The sequence below is a fragment of the Xiphias gladius genome, chromosome 6 (assembly GCF_016859285.1).
Source record: "Xiphias gladius isolate SHS-SW01 ecotype Sanya breed wild chromosome 6, ASM1685928v1, whole genome shotgun sequence".
Lineage (NCBI taxonomy): Eukaryota > Metazoa > Chordata > Actinopteri > Istiophoriformes > Xiphiidae > Xiphias > Xiphias gladius.
Genome location: NC_053405.1, coordinates 24,250,587 through 24,274,180, shown reverse-complemented (window position 1 = coordinate 24,274,180; position 23,594 = coordinate 24,250,587). Strand labels below are relative to the sequence as shown.

Sequence of the window (23,594 nt, the reverse complement as noted above, 5' to 3'; positions counted from 1 at the left end):
TTTGATGCCAACATCATTTTCTTAATGCATGAGATATGAACACACAGTGAAATAAAAAAATACATTTTCAAGGTTCTAATCCTGTGTCTCTGTGTGAGCAGTTATCTCTTGGTATCTGCCAACTATATCTCAGAAAAACACTTTTGAGAGTTTTTATGTCAAAATCTCTCTTTTCTCTGCATATTAGCAAACTAGCTAGCGTTGGTCATCATACATCATTATTGCCTGAATTTAAATTGATATTTTTTGCTGGAAATGACATTTCAAAAAGTGGGTTGTATTATTTTTGAGGAGAAAACTATGTATTTTCTACGTCACACATTTGAATGGAGAGGGTACCAGTGTAATACAAAGCGCACTGTTCTGTTTGTCCTCGTGCACGGGCATAAGGATGCAAATACAGACTCCTGGAATCAGTTTCCCACTATTTCGCCGATTGACAGGTGGTGGTAACGTGCTAACAAGCGCAGCAAAGCGCCAGCAAAGGCAGGGCAGAAGGTGAGTGCTGGCAAGCAAACACAGCCTTACACAATGCAGGTTGCAAAATCCCCCAGTTGGTAAAAACTTTGATCTAAGAAAGCGGGTGAGGGGGTGTGGGTGGAGACCAACGGTCCTGCCAAGGATTTGATCTTGTAATTGTCTCACTTATACATTATCTGGTTTAATTGGAAATATGTCCCATTACAGCAGCTTAAGCTGTCACGCTGTCAGCACAATCCCAACCTGAATGTCTGCACAGGCAGGGGCTCCTTCTGACTCTGCCCCCTCATCTGCAGGACCTCTTTGGAAGCTTTCCTCATCCTCCTCTCCACTGCCTCCTCCTGACGCTGCTCCTGCTTGCTTTGGCTGGCCTGTAGAACAACAAAAACATTCAACTGCTGCTGGGCGAGGCCAAATCTCATGTGGCTTGTGAAGTAAATATAGCACCCTGCTTCAAGTCCCACCTGTCTCTGGGCCTCTCTGAGCAGGCAGCGGAAGCGCTCGTCCCTCAGGGCCCAGTGGGGGAGCTCGTTGGCCTCCCTGGCTTGCGGCTCCTCCAGTCGCAGCTTCAGCTCCCTCAGAGCATTCAGCTCCTCCATCAGCTGCCTCTGACGCGTCCTGCAGGCCTGGAGATCCAGCTCCAGGTCTAGGGAGGTACGGGTCGGCTGCTCGGCCAGGGAGGAGCGGTATGACTGCTGCTCACACACACCAACACAACTCAGAAACCAGACACTAAACACACTCTTACATGTATTCCTGATGAGTAATAGTCAGACTGTACCTGCTTATATCGCAACGTTCTTCTTTCCAACGTGTTTCTGACAAAAGGTGATTTCTTTGGTAGAGTTGAGCTGTCACTGTCGCTGCGGTATAACTGAAAGGGATCATAAGTCATTTTATGTAGAGAAGGAATTCACACAGGGCTGTCAAACCAGAAATACTAACAAGCAGATTGGTAACTGTCAGTCAACAACACTGATAACGCAGACCCCTGGCGTCTTTGCTAAATGTTTTCCCTTTTTGCAAAAACTCACCCTGCAGACGTACTGACTACGAGCCCCAGGAGAGAAGGTCTGAGAGCGAACAATGGTGCTGCCACGCATAAACGGGGAGGCGTGACCCCAGCGTCCTCCCCTCTCTTTGGGTCGGACTCGCACCGGCTCTGGGAACAAGCCTTCTGTCATGGTGGCCTTCTCCACCTGTGGATCGACAACAATTCAGTGCATCTGTGCCCCAGACTCTGTCAGTGGATAAAATGAACAGCTACACACTACCACTGCTGTAGACTCCACCTTTACTGTACAGAGCTTGCTGGTAGTCTGATCACAGCGCCCTCCAGTGGTGATGCAGATGCCCTCTGCACATAGGCCCTCTGAGCAGGGGGCTGTGAATGCTGTGCTGTTGCTGCAGCCGCTGTCCACCGACTCTGCCTGCCAGCTCCTGCAAAAAACACCCTTGTCACAAAAACGCACATATGCCGGGGGCAAAAGGAAGTGAAATTTGTGTATGAAGGGAAAATGTAGTCACCGCTCAGATGCCGCCTCCCCTGGCTCATCCTTCTTCTCCAGCTCTGCGTCCCGCTCCTCCAGATGGGTGGTGGTGGTGGTGCGTGACAGCAGAGTGCAGACAGTGTCCTATAATGTCACAGAGCAAACCATCAAACACCATCTTCACGTTGGCTGAAGCTGCAGTGTGGAGGCTTATCTGGCTTGTGAGACACATTCTTGTCCATTACTCACTTTAAGGCGCTCCACACCTCCAGACCATAGGTTAAAAGCTGCTTAGCAACGGTATGAGGTGGAATTCCCCCCAAGGCCCAACAGGAATTACGCAGGCATTTAATACATCCAACTGTTTTGTTTTGTTTTGTTTTTTAAATGATAAAACCTCAGGATTTTTGATTTTCTTTGGTAAAACAGCAGTTAAGATTGATCATTTTTGATCCTCCTCTGCTATGATCTCTTGTGGCGTACCCCAAGGTTCTATTTTTGGTCTTATTTGCATTATATGTACACCCCTGGGATCTGTTTACAACATCCCTTATTATTGCTACAGCTATATTTTCTCTTAAAAAGAGTAAGTAGATTAACACAGGAGCTTCTTTCAATTATTCATTAATTCTTATTCATAAGGTAGCGATAAAATGTATTTTATTTTTGTTTATAACAGTTATTTACATTTTTATTTTCATTTTAATGATGAAATTGTATTTTAAATTTCTCTGTAAAGCACTTTGGTCAACACTTTCCCACCACCTACGTTTTTCACTATCTCCCTGAAACTGATGCTTGAGATCACTTTCAATGCCGTCATTCTGTTACTTGACTGCAGTTATTTCCATACAAATATACCATATGTATGTATGTTTACCATGGTTCTGTGCCTTTGCTCGTCTTCCTGCCCGTCGTGGTGTCTTCGGTGGCCGAGGCTTTTCTGTTCAGGCCTCGGCAACTCTGTCCCACTCAACATCTGGACTCGCAGCCAGTGGTAAACCATCTCTGCGCTTCCCTCACAATCTGCCAGGCTCAACTGGGCCGTGCCCTGCAGTAAGACACACGGAAAATCTCATTACTTAATTTTAGATTAATGAAACCTGAGCTACTTTGGCTCCATTCTCCATCATAAGTGGGATGACTGCCTCAGGGCGAGCTTCAGTCATCTTTTCAGACTCACCAGTAGTTCCTCCTGAGCCTGAGGTCCCAGCGAGCAGACAGACAGCTGCAGAGCGCACACCGCCAGGGCGTTTGCAGGGACAGGAATGCGGAAGCCTTCATTGAAACTCATCTGGGACTGCGGTTCCAACGCCGTACAACAGTAAAACGCACAGGCCCTGCCGGCGTCCAGTGGAATCAAGTGCACCTTCACATACCTGAACGTGAATAGAGCAAGATTCACAACATGAGATTTCTACTTCTTGTTGGTGGATGTGTTACTGGTCATCAGTCAGAGAGCACACACAGAAAGGGTTCACTATCCTACACACCATTAATACATCAGTTTCTGATGCCTTATACATACATGCAGCTGCTCTGATCTAAAAACAAGCCACTGTTTCACATGTCATCTCTTCACTCCATAGTCCATAAGTACAGAGTTGATATAAATAATGGTTTTCTTTTATGTATTACTTATCCACACACATTACGTCATCTTGCTGTCATGGCATTTAAGGAATAGTTCAACATATTTGGGAAATATGATTATTTGCTTTAGTTTATTTAGCTTTAAGCTAAGCTAAGATGAGCTAACTGTCTGACGCTTGTAGCTTCATATTTCCTGTACAATAATAGGAGTGGTATCGATCTTCTCATATAACTTCTGACAAAAAGGCAAATAAATGTGTTTTCTCAAAATGTGTAACGATTGCTTTAATCATCAAAGCTAAAAATACTCACACTTTATAGCCATCTCTCACAATGGACCTGTTTAAATTCTTGAGCTGTAGCAGATGCAGTCGGAGAGACTGAGAATTAGACTCCCACCTGTGAAGAGTAAAGTACAATAGAGAGGATATGGAGTTAGAGACTAAGGATGCCACCCACATGCAGTCTACACTAACAGTTTACTCACAGCAGTCCCAGTTGGATCTGGGTGGGCTCGCTCACAGATGTCAGCTCTTTCATGTATGACATCTCCTCTGACTCCTCTGCCCTGTTGGAGGAAGGTCAAAGAAAGGAATAAACAACCTTTTTTTTCTTTCTTACTGGACACAAACTTTTAGTTACATTATCTGAAGATATTTCAGTGACCCAAACACCATGATATAGGAACAGGTTTGGGCAATTTCTTGTAGCTGTTATATGCGATTTCTGTGGGAATGTGATATTACTACGTAATTTTAAAATGATTAAGATTTTTTTTTTTTTTTGGCTTACTTTTTTGCAGACACTTACACTGACACAGTGTGATGTGATTAAGTTCCACTAGGACAAGAGGTACAAATACCATAAGTAGTAGAGCTCACAGTGGTGTTTATTTTGGATGCTGTAGTTTTCTCCTCTGTCACTAGGTGGCACAATTACTCCAGAGACCTTAGTGATTATGTTCTGTTTTAGCATTGTTAGGGTGGACTTCCTCTCACCTTCTACCCCAGGCCTCGAAAACCCCACTGTCTGTGGCCAGAGCGTCCTCAGAAAAACCTGCAGAGACTCTCCTGGCCCTCCTGCCACTTCTGTTGGCACTGTTTCCTCTCAGAGTCACTCCTTAAGAGGAAAAAACATGCAGTTAATCACCAGGTAGTCTTCACTCTTTGGGACAAGGATCAGCTTTCTTTTACTTGCCTGTTGAGGTAAAAGCCCCCTGAGCCCCGCTGTCTCTGTGACTCTTGTTGTCCAGTTGATGCATGGCGGCGGGGCTGACTGTGTCCTCGCTGCTCAACATGGCCGTGTGTGACATGGTTTGCGACTGTGCCCGCAGCCCCTCTAACAGGCCGCGACCCGCCTGCTCCATGTATTCCTCCGTCATCTGAGTGAGGGGGCAGTCCTGAGGGGCAGAGTGGTAGGGTGTGTCCATGGGAGAGCTGGGCGGCGACAGGGAGGAGAGTGAGGAGCGGGAGGAGAGGGAGGCTAGAGACTGCGGGGTGTCGTGAGAGCGTTTGGTTTTGCTCTGGGTCAGGGGGTCGGGATTGAACATGGAACAGTCTCTAGATATGGTCTCTGGGGGTAGCAGGTAGCGCAGGTGGGGGTCGAGGGACTCTCCCGCCCCCTCGTGACGGTCATATTGGGGGAGACCGTAGATGTCACTGAAACTGATGGAGCTGAGGGAGCCTCGGCTGGACGCCAGGGAGCCCCGACTGGAGGCTAGAGATCCCCGGCTGCTGCTGGACGACACTGTCAGAGAACTGGCCGACAGGCTGGAGATAAGGAAGATAAGAGACACATAAGAGAAGACACTGAGCTGCGATGAAGATCAGCTAAAAAATCTTTAAGAACGAGTGTGCTCCGCACCTCTTCAGCTGGGAGTGAAGGTAGGTGGTGATGCGTGTTGCCTCCTCCAGCTGTCTCAGCAGAACATTCCTCTTCTCCTGCTGCAGGATCCTGTCATGAATTACACATGGATGCAAAAGAAATTCGGTCAGATCAGTTAAACAACCATCAGTCAGCTTCTCGCTTTCTACCGTCGCGTTATACTGCGGAGCAGTATGTGTGGTCTGTCCCGAAAACCTAAACAATCATGTATACATCTGGCCTGCTTGGATCTTAATTCCACTGCTAAGTCCAGCAGCCAGCAGGTCCATATCAGAAGCACAGTGGTTTCATCTTACATGATAAACTAAGCTATGAGGGCACCTGTATTTCATAACAGCAAAACTAACAGATAACCTGATAGTGAATACACAATGAGACATGATACAGCTTACCATTGAAAGAGAGGTATTTGAGTTATTTTTCCCTTGATCAGTTCACCTGACACACGTGTGCTATGTTCCAGTTGCATACTACGTACATAAAAATTTCTATAATATACCCTTCTTACTGTTCTGTTAGTATACAAGAAATAAACATAATTAAACTGTGAATTTATAGCAACTGTCAAATGACCAGCAGTCAAAAATTATTCTGTTTATTTTCCAGTGTAAATACACCCCATACTCAAGACCTGCTTACTGACTTTGTTTGGGATCATCAGTCTGTCACATCTGGCTGTCTATCAGTGCAATACCCTGCAGTTTGCCATGGGGCTTACAATATCAATATGACATTAGATATGGTTCTGTAAGCGTTTCCTGGTAGTTAATGTTATTTATTAACCTGCAAGCTGGTTGATGAATGATTAATTGATCTGTAGGGCTCATAATTTAACAGCTAATACACTGATAGAGAGTAAATATCACTGTATGAGTGATATCTGTGTAATGGCTCTTACTGTATTATAGTTAAGTTCAGATTTGACAGTACAATAAAAACCAGAAAGATATGACTACAGTGATGAATGAAAGCGCTGGGTATGAAGCTATTTCTCTAACTTGTTCACTATTTTTTCATGTATTATGTGAATACATCTCAATTATAAAACTGATTTACGATGTTGAGCCTGACTACAATATTAAATTTACATTGTAACAAGAAAATGTGAAATCTACAAGCATGATAATAACAACAGTAAAAACTTGTCAGTGCAAGTACAGAAGTCATCTTAGAAGCCCAGTGTCCCAATCCAAAATTTGACAACACAGACTGTCACCATTCTCACCTCTGATTGGCTCCCTGGCTCTGGGAGCTGTGGGCCCTCTGCACCTCCTCCTCCAGCCTGGAGCGCTCCTCCTCCAGCTGCAGCAGCGTCTCCGGAGGGTGCTGCTGCTTGCTCACCAGGATGATCTCCTGCAGGAGGGCCTCCTTCTCACGCAGGAGCTGCATGAAGTCCCGGTCACGGTCCGCCTCAGCCCGCCCTGACCAGCTCTCACTGTCCAGCTGTGCTAGCTGGTGCTGTATGCTCTGCACCCTGAGGGAACAACAGAGAAGGTTCAGTGTAGTACAGGAAGGCAGTACTGATTTGCACTTTTTCAATTTTCTCCTTATACCTGGCATTTGTTCAACAATGGCTACAACTGAGAAATTTACAGTTGGAGGAAGGCAATTACCTGCTGTGTCTACTTGGTTGCAAACATTTGTTTACATAAATTCTGTAACAGCCAAATGTGCCTGGCACTGTTTCTCAAGTACAAAGAGCAAGAAGATCAAAAATGAAGAAAACTCATTGCCCTCTTTCCCTTCATACCCCTCCAACTCAGCTCAGATCATTCACTTCATAATACTTCATAACAGGCAGTGTTGGTCTAAAGGTTAGAGAGGCGGGTTTGTGACTGGAGGGCAGGATAAATCTCGCAGGGGCAAATGAATAAGCAGTGCTCACCCACCCTCATTTTGACCCAATTTTTGAAAACATAAACAACAACATATAGGCACATGCCATCATTCACACGAGAACAAAATATGTGCAGAAAAACTCATGTTTTCCAGTTAAAATATCTGTTAAAAGAAGGATCCATCTCTCTGTAATAATAAATCCAACAATTATGCATTACTGTAGTAATCACAAGACAAAGAATCATGATACAACTGTAGTGATTATTTTTTAATCCAACTCCTCATAAGTACATAGTGTATATTGCTACAAAAAGAACGCTATTGGTCTGCTGCATTTAATATACAAATATTTTCATTTTTTTTAACCAGAATTTGTACTCAAAGTAACATTTTCGAAATGAATTTATTTGTTTTGCCAAGAGTTAGATTAGATTGATTAGTTAGAATGTGGTATCAATCTTCTCCACTCTCCAACAGAAACGGAATAAACGAGATTCCCAAAATGTCAAACTATTCCTTTGAAGCCAGATTTTCTTCATATGAAATTAGGTTTTTAGATAAAGCTGCACACCATTTTGGTTTATCCTTCTACACTGCCATAAAAACATGATTTTGACTTGAAAATCAATCTGGATCATCAACTGATAATGACTAGCCACTAGGCTTTTGACTGCTAGTGAAGTACATACCTACATAGATGGCTATGTATAATTATTTATATGCGAGGTTACTGGCTTAATGTTACATGCTGTGTCAAAGGCCACATATTTGAGCCAAGAAGACACTCAATGCTGCTACTTTAATGACAGCATTCAGCATAGTAACCTCTCCCTGCGCTACCTGCTGCATCAGCCAGTGGTCTCACAGGTGTGTATCACCAAGACGTTGACCCAGACAGAGTTAAGTGGGATCTCAAAGAGCAATTCCTCAACTCGGATGAAATAACTGTGTTTATGTGTGCTGGATTTCAGACAGAGTGACTCAGTGACAGAGCATGCAAGTTTCCACAGGTCTCCCTTCTCTCTCACCCTCCCTCCCTCCCTGATGTCATGGTTGGCATGGCTGTTGCTGGGTCACCACAGCAACATGAATCTTGTAAAAAAGTGTGCACGGAGCCAGCGTAATAACACGGTGACTGTTGCTGCTGCAACTATCATCACACTGCTGCTCCGTACAGCTGGAACATACCATGTCCAGTCAGGAGAGTATCAATCATTAGATAACACATGACCTCATGATATACCATACATGTGCTGAATTCATAAGCAACTCTTTTTCAAATGAACAGAACTTCAGTGTTGATTTTGCCAACACATAATTTAGCATGCACTATAGGGTGAGCTGAGGTATATTTAACCAAACAGTGTGTACATTAAACCACCTTGTGGAGGAGCAGGGTGTGCACTGCGGCAGGCAGTGGGCAGACCTCTCTTTGGCTGCGCACACAAAGGCAGCACACAGTCAGCAGCAGCGTGGCCAGGCAAGAATGTGACCACCCAGCTCATTCCGCTGGCCAGACATCGCTCAGCAGCCACGGCCACCAGGCGCAAATACTATTCATAACACGCCCTCTCGCTGGACAACGCGCGGGGCCAAGGAACGAGAGGGGGCTGACGGGGTCCGTGAGTCAGTGCTCTATGGCGGTGTGTCATAGTACTACGACTGATAAACAACAGTCACACACTTACTTTTTCTTGGCTTCCTCGTACTGCCAGTTGAGTTTCACTTTGTCCACCAAATGTGAGGAATCTTGGGAACCATACTAAAAAAAGAGAAATAAAAGGACAAGAAGTGCCTTCAGATCAAATAGTTTACATAAAAAAATAGGAGACATTGATTAGAGGAATAAAGTTAATCATAATATTTGCCATTAGTCATTTCAGATGCATGAAGGGAGTACAGGGCTATTCCTGCTGCTTATCAAGTTATCATTTGAGCCACTGATCATTCTTTCAGGGTAGAGGTTTTCAAAGTCTGACACTGTGGGCCCCCTCTCAGACAAAAACCCCAAGTGAGTCAGCTGTGGGCCACAACTTGACTCCCATTTTTTTTAGCCAATTGGCCGAATTGGCACCAATAATTAGCTATTAGCAGTTCCTGTTGGCAATGTACCCATGGATGTTCGGACTTCTATCACTGGATCACTTTGATACTGAAGAAAACTCAAAAACGTGACGATTCTCAGGCAAGTTCGGGAGTTTCAAGGAGCCCCCTTTTTTTGTGATATTTAAGTGGATTTAAGGGTGGTTTTTCGCAGTAATGATAAAGATATCCCCGGATAGGTTGCATATCTGTGTGTTCAGATTTGACCACGTTATGACTCAGTCAAACTAACTTTTGACACAAATTGTGGTTCACTTCTGTACCTTCGTCCTCCACCTCCTTTGACTCTCCCTCTTAGTTTAAAAACCTCTATTTTAGAGGAAGGAGTAGCGGTATCTCCTACCTCTCCCATGATGTCAGTCTGACAGCCAGTGTCACAGTACTGCTGCAGATTGCACGAGTCCCCCACAGTTCCAGCGCTGTTCACCACTTCGCTGGCTGAGTCACTGATAGAAAAGCTGCTTTGGAAGTTCACTGTCAGCTTCGCCAGGCTCTATGGGATAAAAGTGATTGACAACAAAACAGGAACATTAATAACAACAATTAATAGATACAAGATTTCAGTTTCTCACTGTGATATTTGATGTGAGAAAAACAACAACAAATACGACCAAAAATGCAAAGTCAATTGCCAACAGCTGTTTTTAAAGGTGGATTTTTCCTATACCACATTTCAAATTATCAGAACATTTCAAGTGTATCATTTCCCTCCAGTATGTAATCATAGACTGTGACATTAGCAGGAAATGCTTCAGCGAATGTGGCCTGACAATCAGACTGAATCACCATCTATTATTCATTCCTTATTACGCCATCATATCTTTTGCTTTGCTGACAAAATCAGAGATGTGGTTGGTGATTCAGATGTCTGGAAATGTGCTTTAAAAAAAGACAATGAAGAAAAGCAGCAGAACAGTAGAGGTTAACAGACACTAGAGGTCAGCATAGAATGTCTCAAATACAAAAACTGCAGGAGTAAAGTTTTGATGGCAGGAAATAGAGGTTATCTTTACAAAAAAAAAAAAAAAAAGAGCTACCTGGATGAGGTCCTGCCTCTCCTTCTCGCCTGTGCTGATGGCCTTCTTGATGCTTCGCAGCTCATTGAAGATGGCTTGAGCCTCGTCCAGCTTGTAGTTTGTCTGACTGCAGGACATCTTCCTGTCAATCCTATGAAACAAGCGCACACATTAGGATTTCTGCTTGGGAACTGAGTGTTAAACCCCAGGTGTTAAAACTGCTAGATTTCTGGTAAACCTTCCAGCTTTCACACTTGTTACAAAGTGTAATGGAGCTCATCCCTTTCGAGGCTATAACCTACAGGCTCAAGACAAAGTATCGTCAAATGTGGGACCCCTTCGTGAATTTTACTGGATGGACGGTGCTCAAACTTTGCATAGTGGTCATCACACTCAACTGTCTGAGTATCAGGAACTTTTTATGTTTATTTGCCAATATGTTTCTCCCTTTTTTTCCTTGCTTTCCCTAGTTTATTTTGTCAGGTTTCCCGATACTTAGGATACATTTTTTCCTTTTCTTATTAAAAACAATAAAATTTGTCTTTCTTTTTTAACGACGTGTTCCTCTACTTTAAGTTCTAAAAGACTTGGATAAAGATAAAATAAGATAACAAGGAATTCAATAAATGTGAGTAAAACATGACCAGAACAGCCATGTGCTAGAACGTATTTGCACATTTGTGAGTGCGCTGTAACATTATATTCACATAACTGTGGTGAAGATATTCCACCCTGATGATAATCCCCTGGCAAAACAGGTAAGATCACCTGTTCTTTCATGCGGCAAAAAAAAAAACTCAACTTTGCTACAGGTGTTAAGAGAAAGAACTGACATGTGTGGGAAGGCAGAATGAGAGCACTGACGAAAAATGAGTCAGAGGACAAAACTATGATCATGTGGTGTTAATAAACGCTTCGTTCAAATTGTTATTGATTTATTTCCAATCCTAGTAAATTTTCTCAGCAAAAAACCGATAGCAGATAAAAGATGCTACTGCACATTGTTAATTCTGAGGGGGATAAAAAAAAACAAAAAAAACAAAAACACCCTCTTATATATGACTTCAGGGGTCTGGTCCAGTAAACCGGTTTAACAAACTCTGAGCATAAACCTGAACTCTGAGTTGATGAACCCTAGGATGAGATACTGACGGCTTTTGGTTCCAGAGCAGCTGATCAGAGTTAGGTCAATCAACTCTGAATATCTTCACTCTGAATTAAGAGTGTGCATGGTGAATGAAAAAAAAGCCATCATAAGTGGAGCTCCAATACTACAATTCACCATAGCGACGGGTAAATAAAGAGCAGAGCCCCATTTTAATCCAGTTAAGGTAGAAAGTTTACGTCTGCCACTGCACATTTATCAGCAGCAGCAGTGAAAATGCCTGAGCTGGAGTCAGTAAGTTAACACTAGTACATTTTATTCAGCTGGTCCACTCACTGATTACTTAGCAGACTTAAATTTGCTTCATGGATAATAAAGCTGGAATCCTACCTGTTGCTACATTACATTTTTAAATATATTTATTCAGCTGTGACCTGATGGGGACAAAGTGCTGGTGGCAGCACAGGATGAACTCAAACAGATAAGACTTAAGTTTATTTCTGAACCTATGATTGCAACCTCACAGTCCGACCCAGTAACAGCCTCGTGATTTTGGTGATTTGCAGTTGAAAAAGTGCCCTGGTTACAGCGGATTGTAAATAATTTTTTAGACTATTTTACATTAAAAAGTATTTGCCCAACAGCATATTTTAGTATTATATATCATTTTATATTTCAACATAATAACTGAAATGCTGATAAAACAAATTAAGACTATATGCCGCCTATATTCAACGCTGAATGGAATGTTCCACTTGTGCGACTAAAGCACAGCTGAGATGATTTTTAATTGATCAGTGTCTCATGTGTCTAAAGCTTCACACAGATTTAAAAAAAAAACTACTATTTAGAGTGAATACTACAGTAATGTACTGTTAAAAATTTTAGTGCAGATAGATGGCAACTTAATGTCCACAAAGTCACGTTGCGTTATAAAGATGGACAGTGTAAAGATTTTATTCTGAGCTGAGGATGAGTCCACGGTGTGTTAATCTATGAATATATACACTGATAATTGATCATAAAAGCGGTAGATTTAATAAAGGTGGGCCTTGGGTACCAAACTAATATCAAACCGGGACCTAATCTTCTCCCGATGTAAACTTCTGAAATTTAATGGGCTCCAATATGCACTTTGATATGGACTGTATGGATGAGAAAATGAAGCGGTTTGTCAGATAGATTCTTCAGGCTTGGCGGGAGGAAACAAAGAGAAAGCCAGGCTTTGTTGAAAAAAAAAGCTGCCAGCGAGCAGGTTAGGTTCACAGAGTAAGTTACCCACTAAATGGCTCAGAGTTAAAGCGATCTCTGTTTTGCTCAGTTTCCCTCAATTCAGGGTTAACAAACTCAGACTTTTCACTAAACCCACTTTCTGGATCTGGATAACAGCCCTGAATGCTAAAATGGGCCCCCTGGGCATTATTCCACAATATACAAGATCACCCGAGTATAGTTTGCACAAGAATCAAGTAGAGTCAAGTAGTTTCAAATTAAGAATGACATTCCTCAAGCTTCACTAGTAACAGGGTGGAGCTTTATATTGGAAAAACAGATCAGTTGAAAAGTAGTCATAAAAAATAATCATCAGATAAAAATTAGTATTTTTGTATGGGAGGTAACATTCATGAACCTCTCAGTGGCTTTTTTAGACTGTGGTCAGTTATGAAATACTGACACTGCATGTGACAGGACAGTGTAAATGCTAATCTCTGTTTCCACATGCTGGAATATAGTTTCAGGCTTTTTAGTGCTGCTTTCAGAGGCTCCTTCATTTGAAGGTGAATTCTGACTCAAGACCCTTGGTATCAAGTGCTAGATAAGAGAAAGAAAGAGAAGTTTAACAATCCCGAAACGGTATGATTCAAGTGTCTATTGAATATAAATTAACAAAAACAAATCAAAATCGTCAAAGCCAATTTGCTCTATTGCTTTTGAAGTGAATCAGCCTGTATTCTTCAGTATGGGTGTGAGGAGGGGGTTTAGTTGGTTTATTGGTTGGGAGCTGGAGGAGTGCGGCATAGTGCCTCCTCCATCACCAAGCTTGGCTCGTGGCCCCCACTCTCACCACAGCCCGCTTCCTTCACTCTCCTTCAACAGCAGGTACTGTTCATCCACCCAACCCTGCCTCTTCCTCCCAAAACAAGCCCTGCTTTGTTTCCCCCACCCCATTGGCAGGGCCTGGGAGTTTATATGCTTTGCAAAAAAAAAAAAAAAAAAAAAAAAAAGCACTACCCACCCCTCAGTGCCTGCCTGTATTGAACCCCCCACCCTGCATACTGTAGAGCAGCTCATATGCTCTTTCTATCTCGATTAGGGCCTTAATACCATCGGTTGAGATGTTTGCTCTAAAAACAGAGCTAGTCTATTCACTGAAAGTTTGAGAAATTTGTCAAGATAAGGTGGAATACAGATGAGCAGCAAAGATACTCGTACAGCAAACTGTCCAAAAGAAATAAATAAATGCCTGACTCCAACTCCTGAATTCTTTTAGTCGAGTAGTGATGATTAGTAGGGGGGGATTCCACATCAGAAACTGTTTCTTTGCTTTATCTGATGCGACGTGGCGTGGAAAACAATTAACTGTATTGCTGACAACAGCTGAGATTGAAAAAACAACAACGGTAGGGTCCCTCCTGGCCTCAACCCTACTGGGCAAAAACCAATCCAGAAGAAACAATAGGACGCACACACAAGCAGGCCAACAAAGGCACAAACACACATGCGAGCACGTATACATACATGCGAAACTCAAGAGGAGGATGCGCCCATGTTTTCTGCAAGCTGGGTATTCTCCTGGCTATTCTGGGAATCACTCGAGTTGTGTATTATCTAAGAGATAAGAGACTCTTTGCCAGGACTCAGGAAGTGCAGAGGAATTTGCTGCCAGATATCTCTGTGTTTTTGAAACTGTTCTCGAGCCCACACCTCCCCCCTCCTCCTCCTCCCCTCTCCATGGAGCAACTTCCTCTCCAGGCTGAGCCTTGGCTCCCTGCACTCCACTGGTGCATCCTCTTCCTGAGGTGGAGTCCCCATTTCCATCAAAAACTCCCTCCATTTGCCTTTTCTCAAACGCTCTCTTTTTTTCCTCCAAGAGGTGGAGCTTCTATTTCTAACATGAAATTTGGAACCACTCTGAAATGTTCCCAGCACAGAAAGACATGTGTGTGTTTAAATACCAACACAAACTAAAGAAAAAAGGGAAACTGGCTCTAAACTAAAAGCTAACCAAGAGTATCTCCTGTTTATTCTCTGAAAATCCTCTCATTTTCTATATGGGTCAAAGGGCCTTTTGATCCAAATCTTTGTAATTTGTAACAATTTTTCACTTACATGAACCGATATTGACTCATCAAGTAATTAAACTATTTTGAACCGTGTTAAATACTTTAAAAAGGAATGCAGATATTAAAAAAGGATATTTTTCAAATATGAAAACCTGATAAACTACATGAAATACTTTGTATGAACACAAGGAGACATGCGGAGAAGAAACAGAGAATAACACAGAAAGTTTAAGTTGAAGATAAAGGACAAGACCCAACACCGAGGGTGAGAGGGAATGAAAAAGGGAAAAGGCCACTGGGTGGGGAGCAGCAGGGCCGAGCGTTGTAGGAAGGAGAAGGGTGGCCATGGGAGGAAGGGTGGGCCTGGGACAGACAGAGGCAGAGGAACACTCACTCCTGCAGGGTCTCCACTCCCATTTCCTTATACTGCAGCTCCTGCTTCACCTGGGCCAGCTCCTGCTTCAGTCTGGAGAGCTGCGGACACAAGGCCGAGCACTGGGTTAGCCTGGCGCACAATGGGCTTCTCTCACCACTACCACCGGCCAAAACTGCTTAGTCATGACTATTCACATACAGGAATGCTTGGCTATGTTTATACAGAGATGTACAGGCACACGTCCACACACCCTGGATCTCATGCTGAGGCTTTTCTCTCCTGAGAATGTCGTCTAATTAGGGTTGAGTTTTGGAAAAATACTAACATTTTATCTGCTACTGTGGTTTTTTACTCATGTGGAATGGTAATGTGGCAGTAAAATGTGACCTAAAAAGCTTTTAGAGTATTACATAAATTTAAAAAATGGTTGTGCAGTAATTCACTGTTGTCTTATATTGACTTTAATGGGAAACTCTACTGGTTTTACACATCAAGTTCATTTTGCTTGTCATGGGGAGTATTTTTCAGCCTGTGAAAACAGTTGTATGACTTCTGTGGCTCTGAAGGAAATTTTTTTATGTTTAAGAAAATTTCCCCCTGATGATGTGATCAAGGTATGGAAGTGTTCAGTTGCCCTCTCACTAGATTTGCACTGTGATGAAATGATCATATTGTATTATTGTTTTACAAAATTATGTTCTCCGAATAATGATTCTAAGCTAATTGTAATTCAAAAGATACAAAATAAGTTATGATCTTTGTTTTTAGATATTTGAAAAGTTTTGTCTAATCTAATGCATAACAGCAGAAACAGTTAATCGAAATGAACATCAGCTTGGTTATGTTATATGTCATTTTGCAAACATTTGACATAATTTGATGTACGTATATCACTATCAGACAAATATTAACGAGATTAAGAGTTTACAGCTATGCTAGCAGCTCTGTGGGGCAGAAGGTGATTTGATCTAAATGCCAATGTCAGCATGCTAACAGACTCACAAAGATGATGCTAACATGCTGATGTTAGCAGCAGGTATAACATGTTCACCATCTCAGTTGCTTTTTAGCGCTAAACACGGAGTACAGCTGAGGCTGATGGGAATGTCATTACTTTAAAACCACAATATTAGACAAACTGACATTTTGACCTGATAATGGCGCTAGATGAAAAGTCAGCAGATCACATAAGGATCTATCTGCTGAGGACAATGAATGTCTACCAAATTTCATGACATAACATCCAATAGTTGTCGGGATATTTTTGTTGGGATGTGGCAGCCCTGTTGCATAAAATATAATTCATATTCTGATACTGATTTTATCCACATCGCCCAGCTCTAATTGAATATTTAAATTGTTTACCAAAGATTATTCTGATATTTACAGAGATAAAAATGATAAGCTGTGACGGGAAACATAGCCAAAAATAACTTTGACATAGTTCTAGGTTTTGCTGGCTATTTCAAATTATCATGTTGATTTGTGGATATGAATAACTAAATCAACCATTGAACTGGTGAAAAGGGACAATCATAACATACTGAGTCATACAATGTTCAAAAACACAGTTTGTCTTGAGTTGTTGTTATATTTACAATAATTCTGGCTCTGATTTGTTCCATTCAATAGATTTCTATAGTAATTAAGTCTTACCCATCTTTTCAGAACAAAACTTGAGGTTGAAATGTCCCTGATCCAGGAAACACCCTCACCCATATGACTGATCTCAGAGAAATGTCCAACTTGGCCATGTGAGTCAGTGACCTAGCCTCTGCCTGACCCTTTTGATGATGATGATCTCATCCTCATCCTTTTCGAGGCCCCAGGCCAGAGCCACAGTATCCTGTAGGGGCCACACCCGGCCCCCTTTTCTGCCCAAAAGGGCCCCTCACTGCAGCCCATTGTTCTCCTCCGATAATGACTTACCCGCTCTCGTCTACAAGCTATTTCCACTTTTATTTGGTCAGGGTCGTATTTCGCGTTTGAGGAAGAGCCGGAGAGCGCTGTGAACACATAAAAAGAAAAGGACAGAAGTGGATTAGCAGTTAGTTGATAGTGACGATTTTAAAGATAAGTTGTTATAGTTAGAGCTTAGGGGGGATCCAGTGTCATCTCCCAGCCTTCACTGTCTGTAGACACCCCCTGGACACTTTGTTTGTGACAGCTGGCTGGAGTCGGGAGGGTAAACTGGGTGGAGGTAGTTAAAAGGGAGGGTGGGGTGAACTGGGAACGGGGACTTGGAAGATTTTCTATAGATCTGCATCCCCCACCAGTTCCTGAAGGGACACCAACAATATAGAATGTCCAGGCCATAAAATTAGGTCAGTTGAGTTAAAGTTTTTTGTTTTTATGGAGCCCTCCAGTTCACACTTCTCTGATCCATTCTTTCTTCCCATGTGTAATCATGTGTATTTCTTGTGTGTCAGAGCTGGGCTTTAGTGTGTCTTACTGCTGGTGATGGAGCGGTTGTCCTCAGAGAGCTCGTGGAAGAGCAACATTTCCTGCTGAGCCAGCTCCAGACGCTGCTGCTTGACCAGGTACATCTCCTTCTTGGCTTTGAGGGCCTCCTGGGCCACCACAAGGTACTCCTTTAGCATGCGCTCCTGCTCCTGCCGCCATTGAGTCCGCGGGTTTTCAATCTGGGTGGTCTCTGACAACAGGACACAACAGGGGTAAATAATAAGCAAATAATCCTGTGATAATACAAATCAAAAACGCCTGAAAACGATGTTGTGGCTTCTTTGAGATACAAAAGCCTCAGTACACTGTATTGATATTCAGTGGACATTCGATGTTGAGAAAAACTGCATGAAAAAAAGTTAGAAATACAAAAATCTGGGATTCCCTGCAAGACTGAAAAGGGGCTGTGGGCTGGATGATAAGAATGTATTGAAAAAATGTACTCACTGTTGATATGGTCGATGTAGTAAACTCCCACTTGCTGGTCGTAAACTTCCTCCCACCCGAGAGGCAGTTCATCTCCAACACAGTCGGCAAATGTCAGCGGTTTAGTGATCCTGAAATGATTTAAAATCAATTCAGTGCAACAGTAACTCCAAGGAATTCACATGTTCACTTTAATATCAGCTTCAGAAATAATAGCATAATCACAGGTGTCCTGCACTTTCCCTTACAGGGTTTCCAAACTCTCCCTTCTTTTTCATCTTCAATGTACGCATCATCAATATTAATCAAAGATAATGTCACCCATAAAAACTAAGTCTAAGATGTTATACTGATAATTAGACCACACGGTATCAACATATCTGCTGGGGCACTTTGAAAATCTGTTTAATTCTTCTTAGAATGTGACTATACATACTCGTATAGAAATTTTGTTTTCTGTTTCCCACATTATGTAATTTTTCCGGTTAGCATGACTGGTCTACAGGGTGCTCTGCCTCATTTGTCATGTTTATAAAAAAAGGTGTTTTCTATGTTACCCGAGGAGAAAGAAGCAGTAAACATTTGTTCTTAAGGGTATTCTCACTCCCAGCTTTTGTTTCACAGCACACACACAAACAATGAATAAGGCCTTAAAGTATGAATAGATACAGATAATTTATTTATGTTTATGCATTTCTAAAATGGACCACAACTTATTTCATATTTCCAACTGTTTAAGCAGGTAAAAATGACGGAATGTGATTCTTAGGTTTCACTACCTTGAATAGCATTAATGATTTCCTGTGACATGCAATTTTTAGTGGTTTTTCCATATCCCAATGATAGCTAATTATATGTGTCAGTTAACTTTATCGGTGCACTTTTTTAAAATTAGCTGATCAGCAGTAAAAGCAGCAAAGAAAACAAAGAATAGATTAAGAAAAACACAATAATTAAGCATTAAGGAAGACAGAAGATACTGAAGATTCAACATACTGAGGCAAAGCTTCTTTTGTTTTGAAATCATTTGTGTTAGTGATTGTCAGATTTACAAGCTTATGCATTTTACAAGGTTACAAAGGTGTTCAGTTCAGTGCTCCTTGGGGAAAGAGTCTATTTGTTCAGATGGTCAGGAGACCAAACTGTTGATAGTTTTTAGGGGTACATGAAGAAAATCTCAAGTCTCATGTGTTCAAACCTACTGCATTGTGAATTAATGCCTAAGGACTTGTACAGGACACTTAATGCAGTATAAAACCTGAATTATTCTACCTGGACACACTGACCTAAAATAGTTTAAATCATAACCCTCTGGCACCAATTGTCATACAAAGCCAAAATGCAGCAACTACATACATGTATGTAGTCAGAATCTAGTTAAGACCAGAAAGTGACTTGGCATTTATTTTTCCATATACATTTATTTTTATGCAACTCAAATGTATAGTTATGTGTGTGATCATGATATTACCCAAACGGGCAACAACACACCTAGCTAAATCAAGAGAGCCAAATCTGGGACGAGCTAGCTGGAGATAAAAACTGGTAGCTTTGACTAAAGCTAAATTTACTTACTTCCTGCCTCTAACGGTTTCCTGTAAATGAAATAACATTGATTTTGGTGAACTAACATCTTGGTAATTTAGTTTGTTATCCATGTAAATAATGCAGCTGCTAAAACTAGTCGTGCCAAACAGGTAATTAGCTTAATGTTAGCTTAGTAGAGTAGCAGTAACTGCCGTCTCGGCTTTTGACTCTCATGGAATCCATGGTACGGGGTGGTTAAGCTATATTTAAATCACATATTCAGTATATTAAATTGTAATTAAATTAAAGTAAAACGTTTTTCTTAATACATCCATGCTTTAAACCTTTTTTTCTCAACTTCAGCTTTTCTATTGTTACTGCCCTCTGCCTTTGTAGGGCAGCTAATTTAAAAAAAAAAATCTAAAAGTTATGTGCTCCTATATCAGTAAAAACTTAGTTCAGATTTAAATTTAGTCATTAGTGTATATACACACATGTAAACATATAGCAGTTACAAAATGACAAAATACGCTCTTTGGTGTATTATTTAGCTTTCATTGTGAAACCTGACTCTTTTCTGGACAGATTTCAGTCTGATTGTCGTTTGTGAAACCTGGATTTATACACCTACAATTACTGGTAGGCTTGCCTACATACACGCTATCGATTTAACTGGATAAAAAATGCAGGGGCAAATTCTTTAAACTCAAGTTTGCTGTTGTACCTCTTCTAAAACTTTCTGCCTAAAGCTTGACTTTGCAGGGATTAAATGTCAGCAATAAAAGGTACCAAAGTGTAATGATTTATCAACCGTGTTTACGGATGCAGGCCCCATCAGCACACACTGTGTGAGGCTTAACAGTGACTATATGACAGGGCAGAGCTAATGACATCAGGCTGACACTTAACTAACTCTACTAATCTCCATATATCAGTGAGCTGCGAACCAGTGGGTCTAATCACAGCACATACAGTAACTGTCTGATTACCATCAATCAGCGCAGACAAAAGGGGGTCCAGTGACAGTGACCCTGTCCACCACAGTATGCTCACAATGCAGACAGTGCATGAGGCCTGATCCTGGCGAGTTATTGCTTCCAACGGGGGAACGTCCTGGAGAGAGCAGCTGGGGTATTCTGCACCGCATTCCTCAGGAGACAAACGCAGCAGCTCTCCTCTCTGAACACACTCAGGACAAACTACCCTAGATCTTAATTTCAATTTGTTTGCAAACACATGATTAATAGACAAATGCTACTAGTGCTGAGACACATCCTGATGCTTCAAATTAGCAGGAAACACGGAAGTACTCCTCTGTTCTCAAAACACTCAAAAAGCCTCTATTAGCACTTTCAGTGCTATTTGGGTGTACTGAAATAAATTTTAGCTGATGGTGAATCACATAAGCTTGTAAAAACCCTTCTATAATGCCTCAAATTCATTAAACTCCCTTTGCATTTCACACAATTTTGGGAATTTCTAGAGGCTACACCACTGACTACATCACTATAGCTTTGCATGTAGGGCTGGACGTTGAGTCAAAATTATTGTTCAATATCTATTCTTATAATTTTTTATATCTTAATGAATTCTGTCACTAAATAGATCACAAGTACTTAAGAGAATATTTTTATTTACAGGCCATGGCTGTATAAATTTGTGATTTTATGTGATGAACAACAATTAGCCATGAAGTTTTGGACGGTTTTGTAGATATGGTAAGTATGCTGAGATAGGGATTATATTATTGTTGAACTGCAAAAATTATTATTATTTTTTTTTTACACATTATTTTTGACATTTTTCCTTGAAAAAATGACTTAAACGATAAACTGATTATCCAAGTAGTTGGCTATTACGTTAATGTCAGTTGACTAATCCAGTGGTTTCCAACCTTTTTGGCTTTTGACCATTTAAAACCATACAAAGTTCATTCACGACCCCTCATCAGAGATTACATATTTCAAAGGGCTCTAAAAAAGTAAACACAACACAAGTTTATGAGGCAGAATGTGTTTGTTCTTCTTTCTGTACTTGTTGATCGGGGCTGTGCGATATGATGATATGTATCGTGTGACGAAAGAAAAATGTCTAAATGTCTAAAAGGACTACTTCTGTCACGTGGACATGGTTTGGGTATGAAAAGTCTGACACGGACTGGAAAACTGTGCTTTGCAAATTATGCGGCATACCGGTCCCCACAACAGACTCAAGCACCACTAACCTCTTTTACCACCTTGACAAGAATCATGTCAAACAGTACATAGAGAGTCTACAGATGGGAGCCACAAAGTACAGTGGAGTGCTCAAAACAAACCCCAGACTCAGATGTTGCAAGAGGCTTTTGTCTGTGGCAAGCCACATGGCAAAGAATCACAAAGATGGAGGGAGATGCCATTGCAATTTACATCTGCAAAGACAAGGCCCCAATTTGCACGGTAAAATTAGCATTAAATTTTACAGAAAATATGCTGTATCGTGATATGTATCGTTACCTGAATATGAAATGACTATCAGGATATGAGATTGTGGTCATACCACATAGCCCTATTGTTGATCATCTCAGGACCCCTTAGATTCATCTTGTTATGCCCTTTGGGGTTCCTAACCCCAGCTTGGGAACCACTAGACAAATGAATTAATTGCCTCGTCATTTCAGCTCTACATCTCTACATTACACAGCCCTACTTTTTAGAAAAGTACAGATAAGTGCCCAAACAAAGACCCACATATTCCTAAAAAAAAAGTAGTTTATACTAACTGCACACATCTCCTGCAGACAGTCAGTAGCTTGGTGACAGTGTGTTTAAAGGATTCCCACATGAGCCATGTGCAGTCAAGCACAAGGACAAGGCAAACATGAGCACACTCCCCACCTTCTCCTGCTTTAAGTGTTTGCTAAAGGTAAACAACTGCTAGACACTAAACTCACCTGTAAATTCTTTTTTTTTTTTTTTTAAACAAACAAATAAACAAAAAAAAAACAACTCAGACAGGGCAGTTTCACTTTTGTTGTCGGGTTGTAAATAATGACTGAAGGAGGAGAATCAGAAGCATTATAACAATATGAAGCCATATTAAGAATAGGCATGTACAGTACCTTAGTTCTGATATATATTGATTTAGCTAAATGGTTCTAAAAACAGAGGGGAAGACCACAAGCAGCTTTGGATGGAGGCTCTGTGACGTCAGTGGGAGTTCAGTCCTGGACTGCCCTCCGACCTCCCCAGGGAGGGAGAGAGAGACAGAGGGAAAAACACGTCCTCTGACAGATCTGAATCCGAATATCTGAATGTTTGGTTTGTTATGCAGTCTTGTGACAGCAGCCTCTGTTTTTCCAAGTCATGTCTTGGTCTTGGGAGACTAACCGCTGCACAGCAAAGCAGACTCACACAGAGGAAACACACAGCAGCACAGAGCAGGAGAGGAGCAATGTGATGACATACATTTAGAGAGGACTCAACCAAATATCATAAAACTATGAGGAGCCATACTTGTTATATGAATAATTTTGATGGCACCCTTTGAACTGTATGAAATCTGCACTCTACAGCAAAACATAAAACATTTGTATGGTAATTTCTATCAATCAGCGTTTTCCCTGAGAGTCAGACACGCTCAGAGAGAAAAATAATCGTGTCATTCTCCTGTCAGACTGACACTGTGACCCTGCATAAACCTGTGTTTGCTGACACTGTGAGACTGTCAACAATATGCATTACCCAGCAGAGTTTAACGCAGGTCTGACACTGCTCAGCTCTGCTATGTAGGGCCAAAAACTGATTTCTATTAAAACTGTATCACTATAAGATTATTATGGAGCTCCTATAGGGTTACTGTAACTCTGCATCAGGTGCTGGCAGCGACTGCTAGGGGGTTTTTAGCCATGCTAGCAGCATGGCCCTATGGATGACAATGTCAGTCTGCGGGTCACTTTGGTCCAGACTGAAATATCTCAAGAACTATAAGATGGATAAAAATTTGGTACAGACATTCATGGTCTACAGA

At 41.6% G+C, this 23,594-nt stretch overlaps 1 protein-coding gene across 2 annotated transcripts in view; it reads right to left on the bottom strand.

Moving 5' to 3' along the window:
* wwc3 (WWC family member 3) overlaps nt 1–23,594 on the bottom strand; it is a 32,074-nt gene that overhangs the window by 904 nt on the left and 7,576 nt on the right. The window contains exons 2-22 of one of the 2 annotated variants that reach the window (XM_040129383.1): nt 18,081–18,190; nt 17,623–17,823; nt 17,100–17,176; nt 15,189–15,268; nt 10,427–10,556; nt 9,733–9,882; nt 8,975–9,048; nt 6,673–6,921; nt 5,427–5,516; nt 4,761–5,332; nt 4,562–4,682; nt 4,051–4,131; nt 3,876–3,962; nt 3,154–3,349; nt 2,851–3,021; nt 2,008–2,114; nt 1,773–1,920; nt 1,515–1,679; nt 1,262–1,354; nt 945–1,175; nt 724–851 (exon numbers count right to left, since the gene is read on the bottom strand). In XM_040129383.1, coding sequence (XP_039985317.1) covers nt 724–851; nt 945–1,175; nt 1,262–1,354; nt 1,515–1,679; nt 1,773–1,920; nt 2,008–2,114; nt 2,851–3,021; nt 3,154–3,349; nt 3,876–3,962; nt 4,051–4,131; nt 4,562–4,682; nt 4,761–5,332; nt 5,427–5,516; nt 6,673–6,921; nt 8,975–9,048; nt 9,733–9,882; nt 10,427–10,556; nt 15,189–15,268; nt 17,100–17,176; nt 17,623–17,823; nt 18,081–18,190 — 3,261 coding nt within the window. Of the gene's footprint in view, nt 1–723; nt 1,176–1,261; nt 1,355–1,514; nt 1,680–1,772; nt 1,921–2,007; nt 2,115–2,850; nt 3,022–3,153; nt 3,350–3,875; nt 3,963–4,050; nt 4,132–4,561; nt 4,683–4,760; nt 5,333–5,426; nt 5,517–6,672; nt 6,922–8,974; nt 9,049–9,732; nt 9,883–10,426; nt 10,557–15,188; nt 15,269–17,099; nt 17,177–17,622; nt 17,824–18,080; nt 18,191–23,594 lie in introns of both variants that reach the window. The other variant, XM_040129382.1, reaches the window with a different exon arrangement.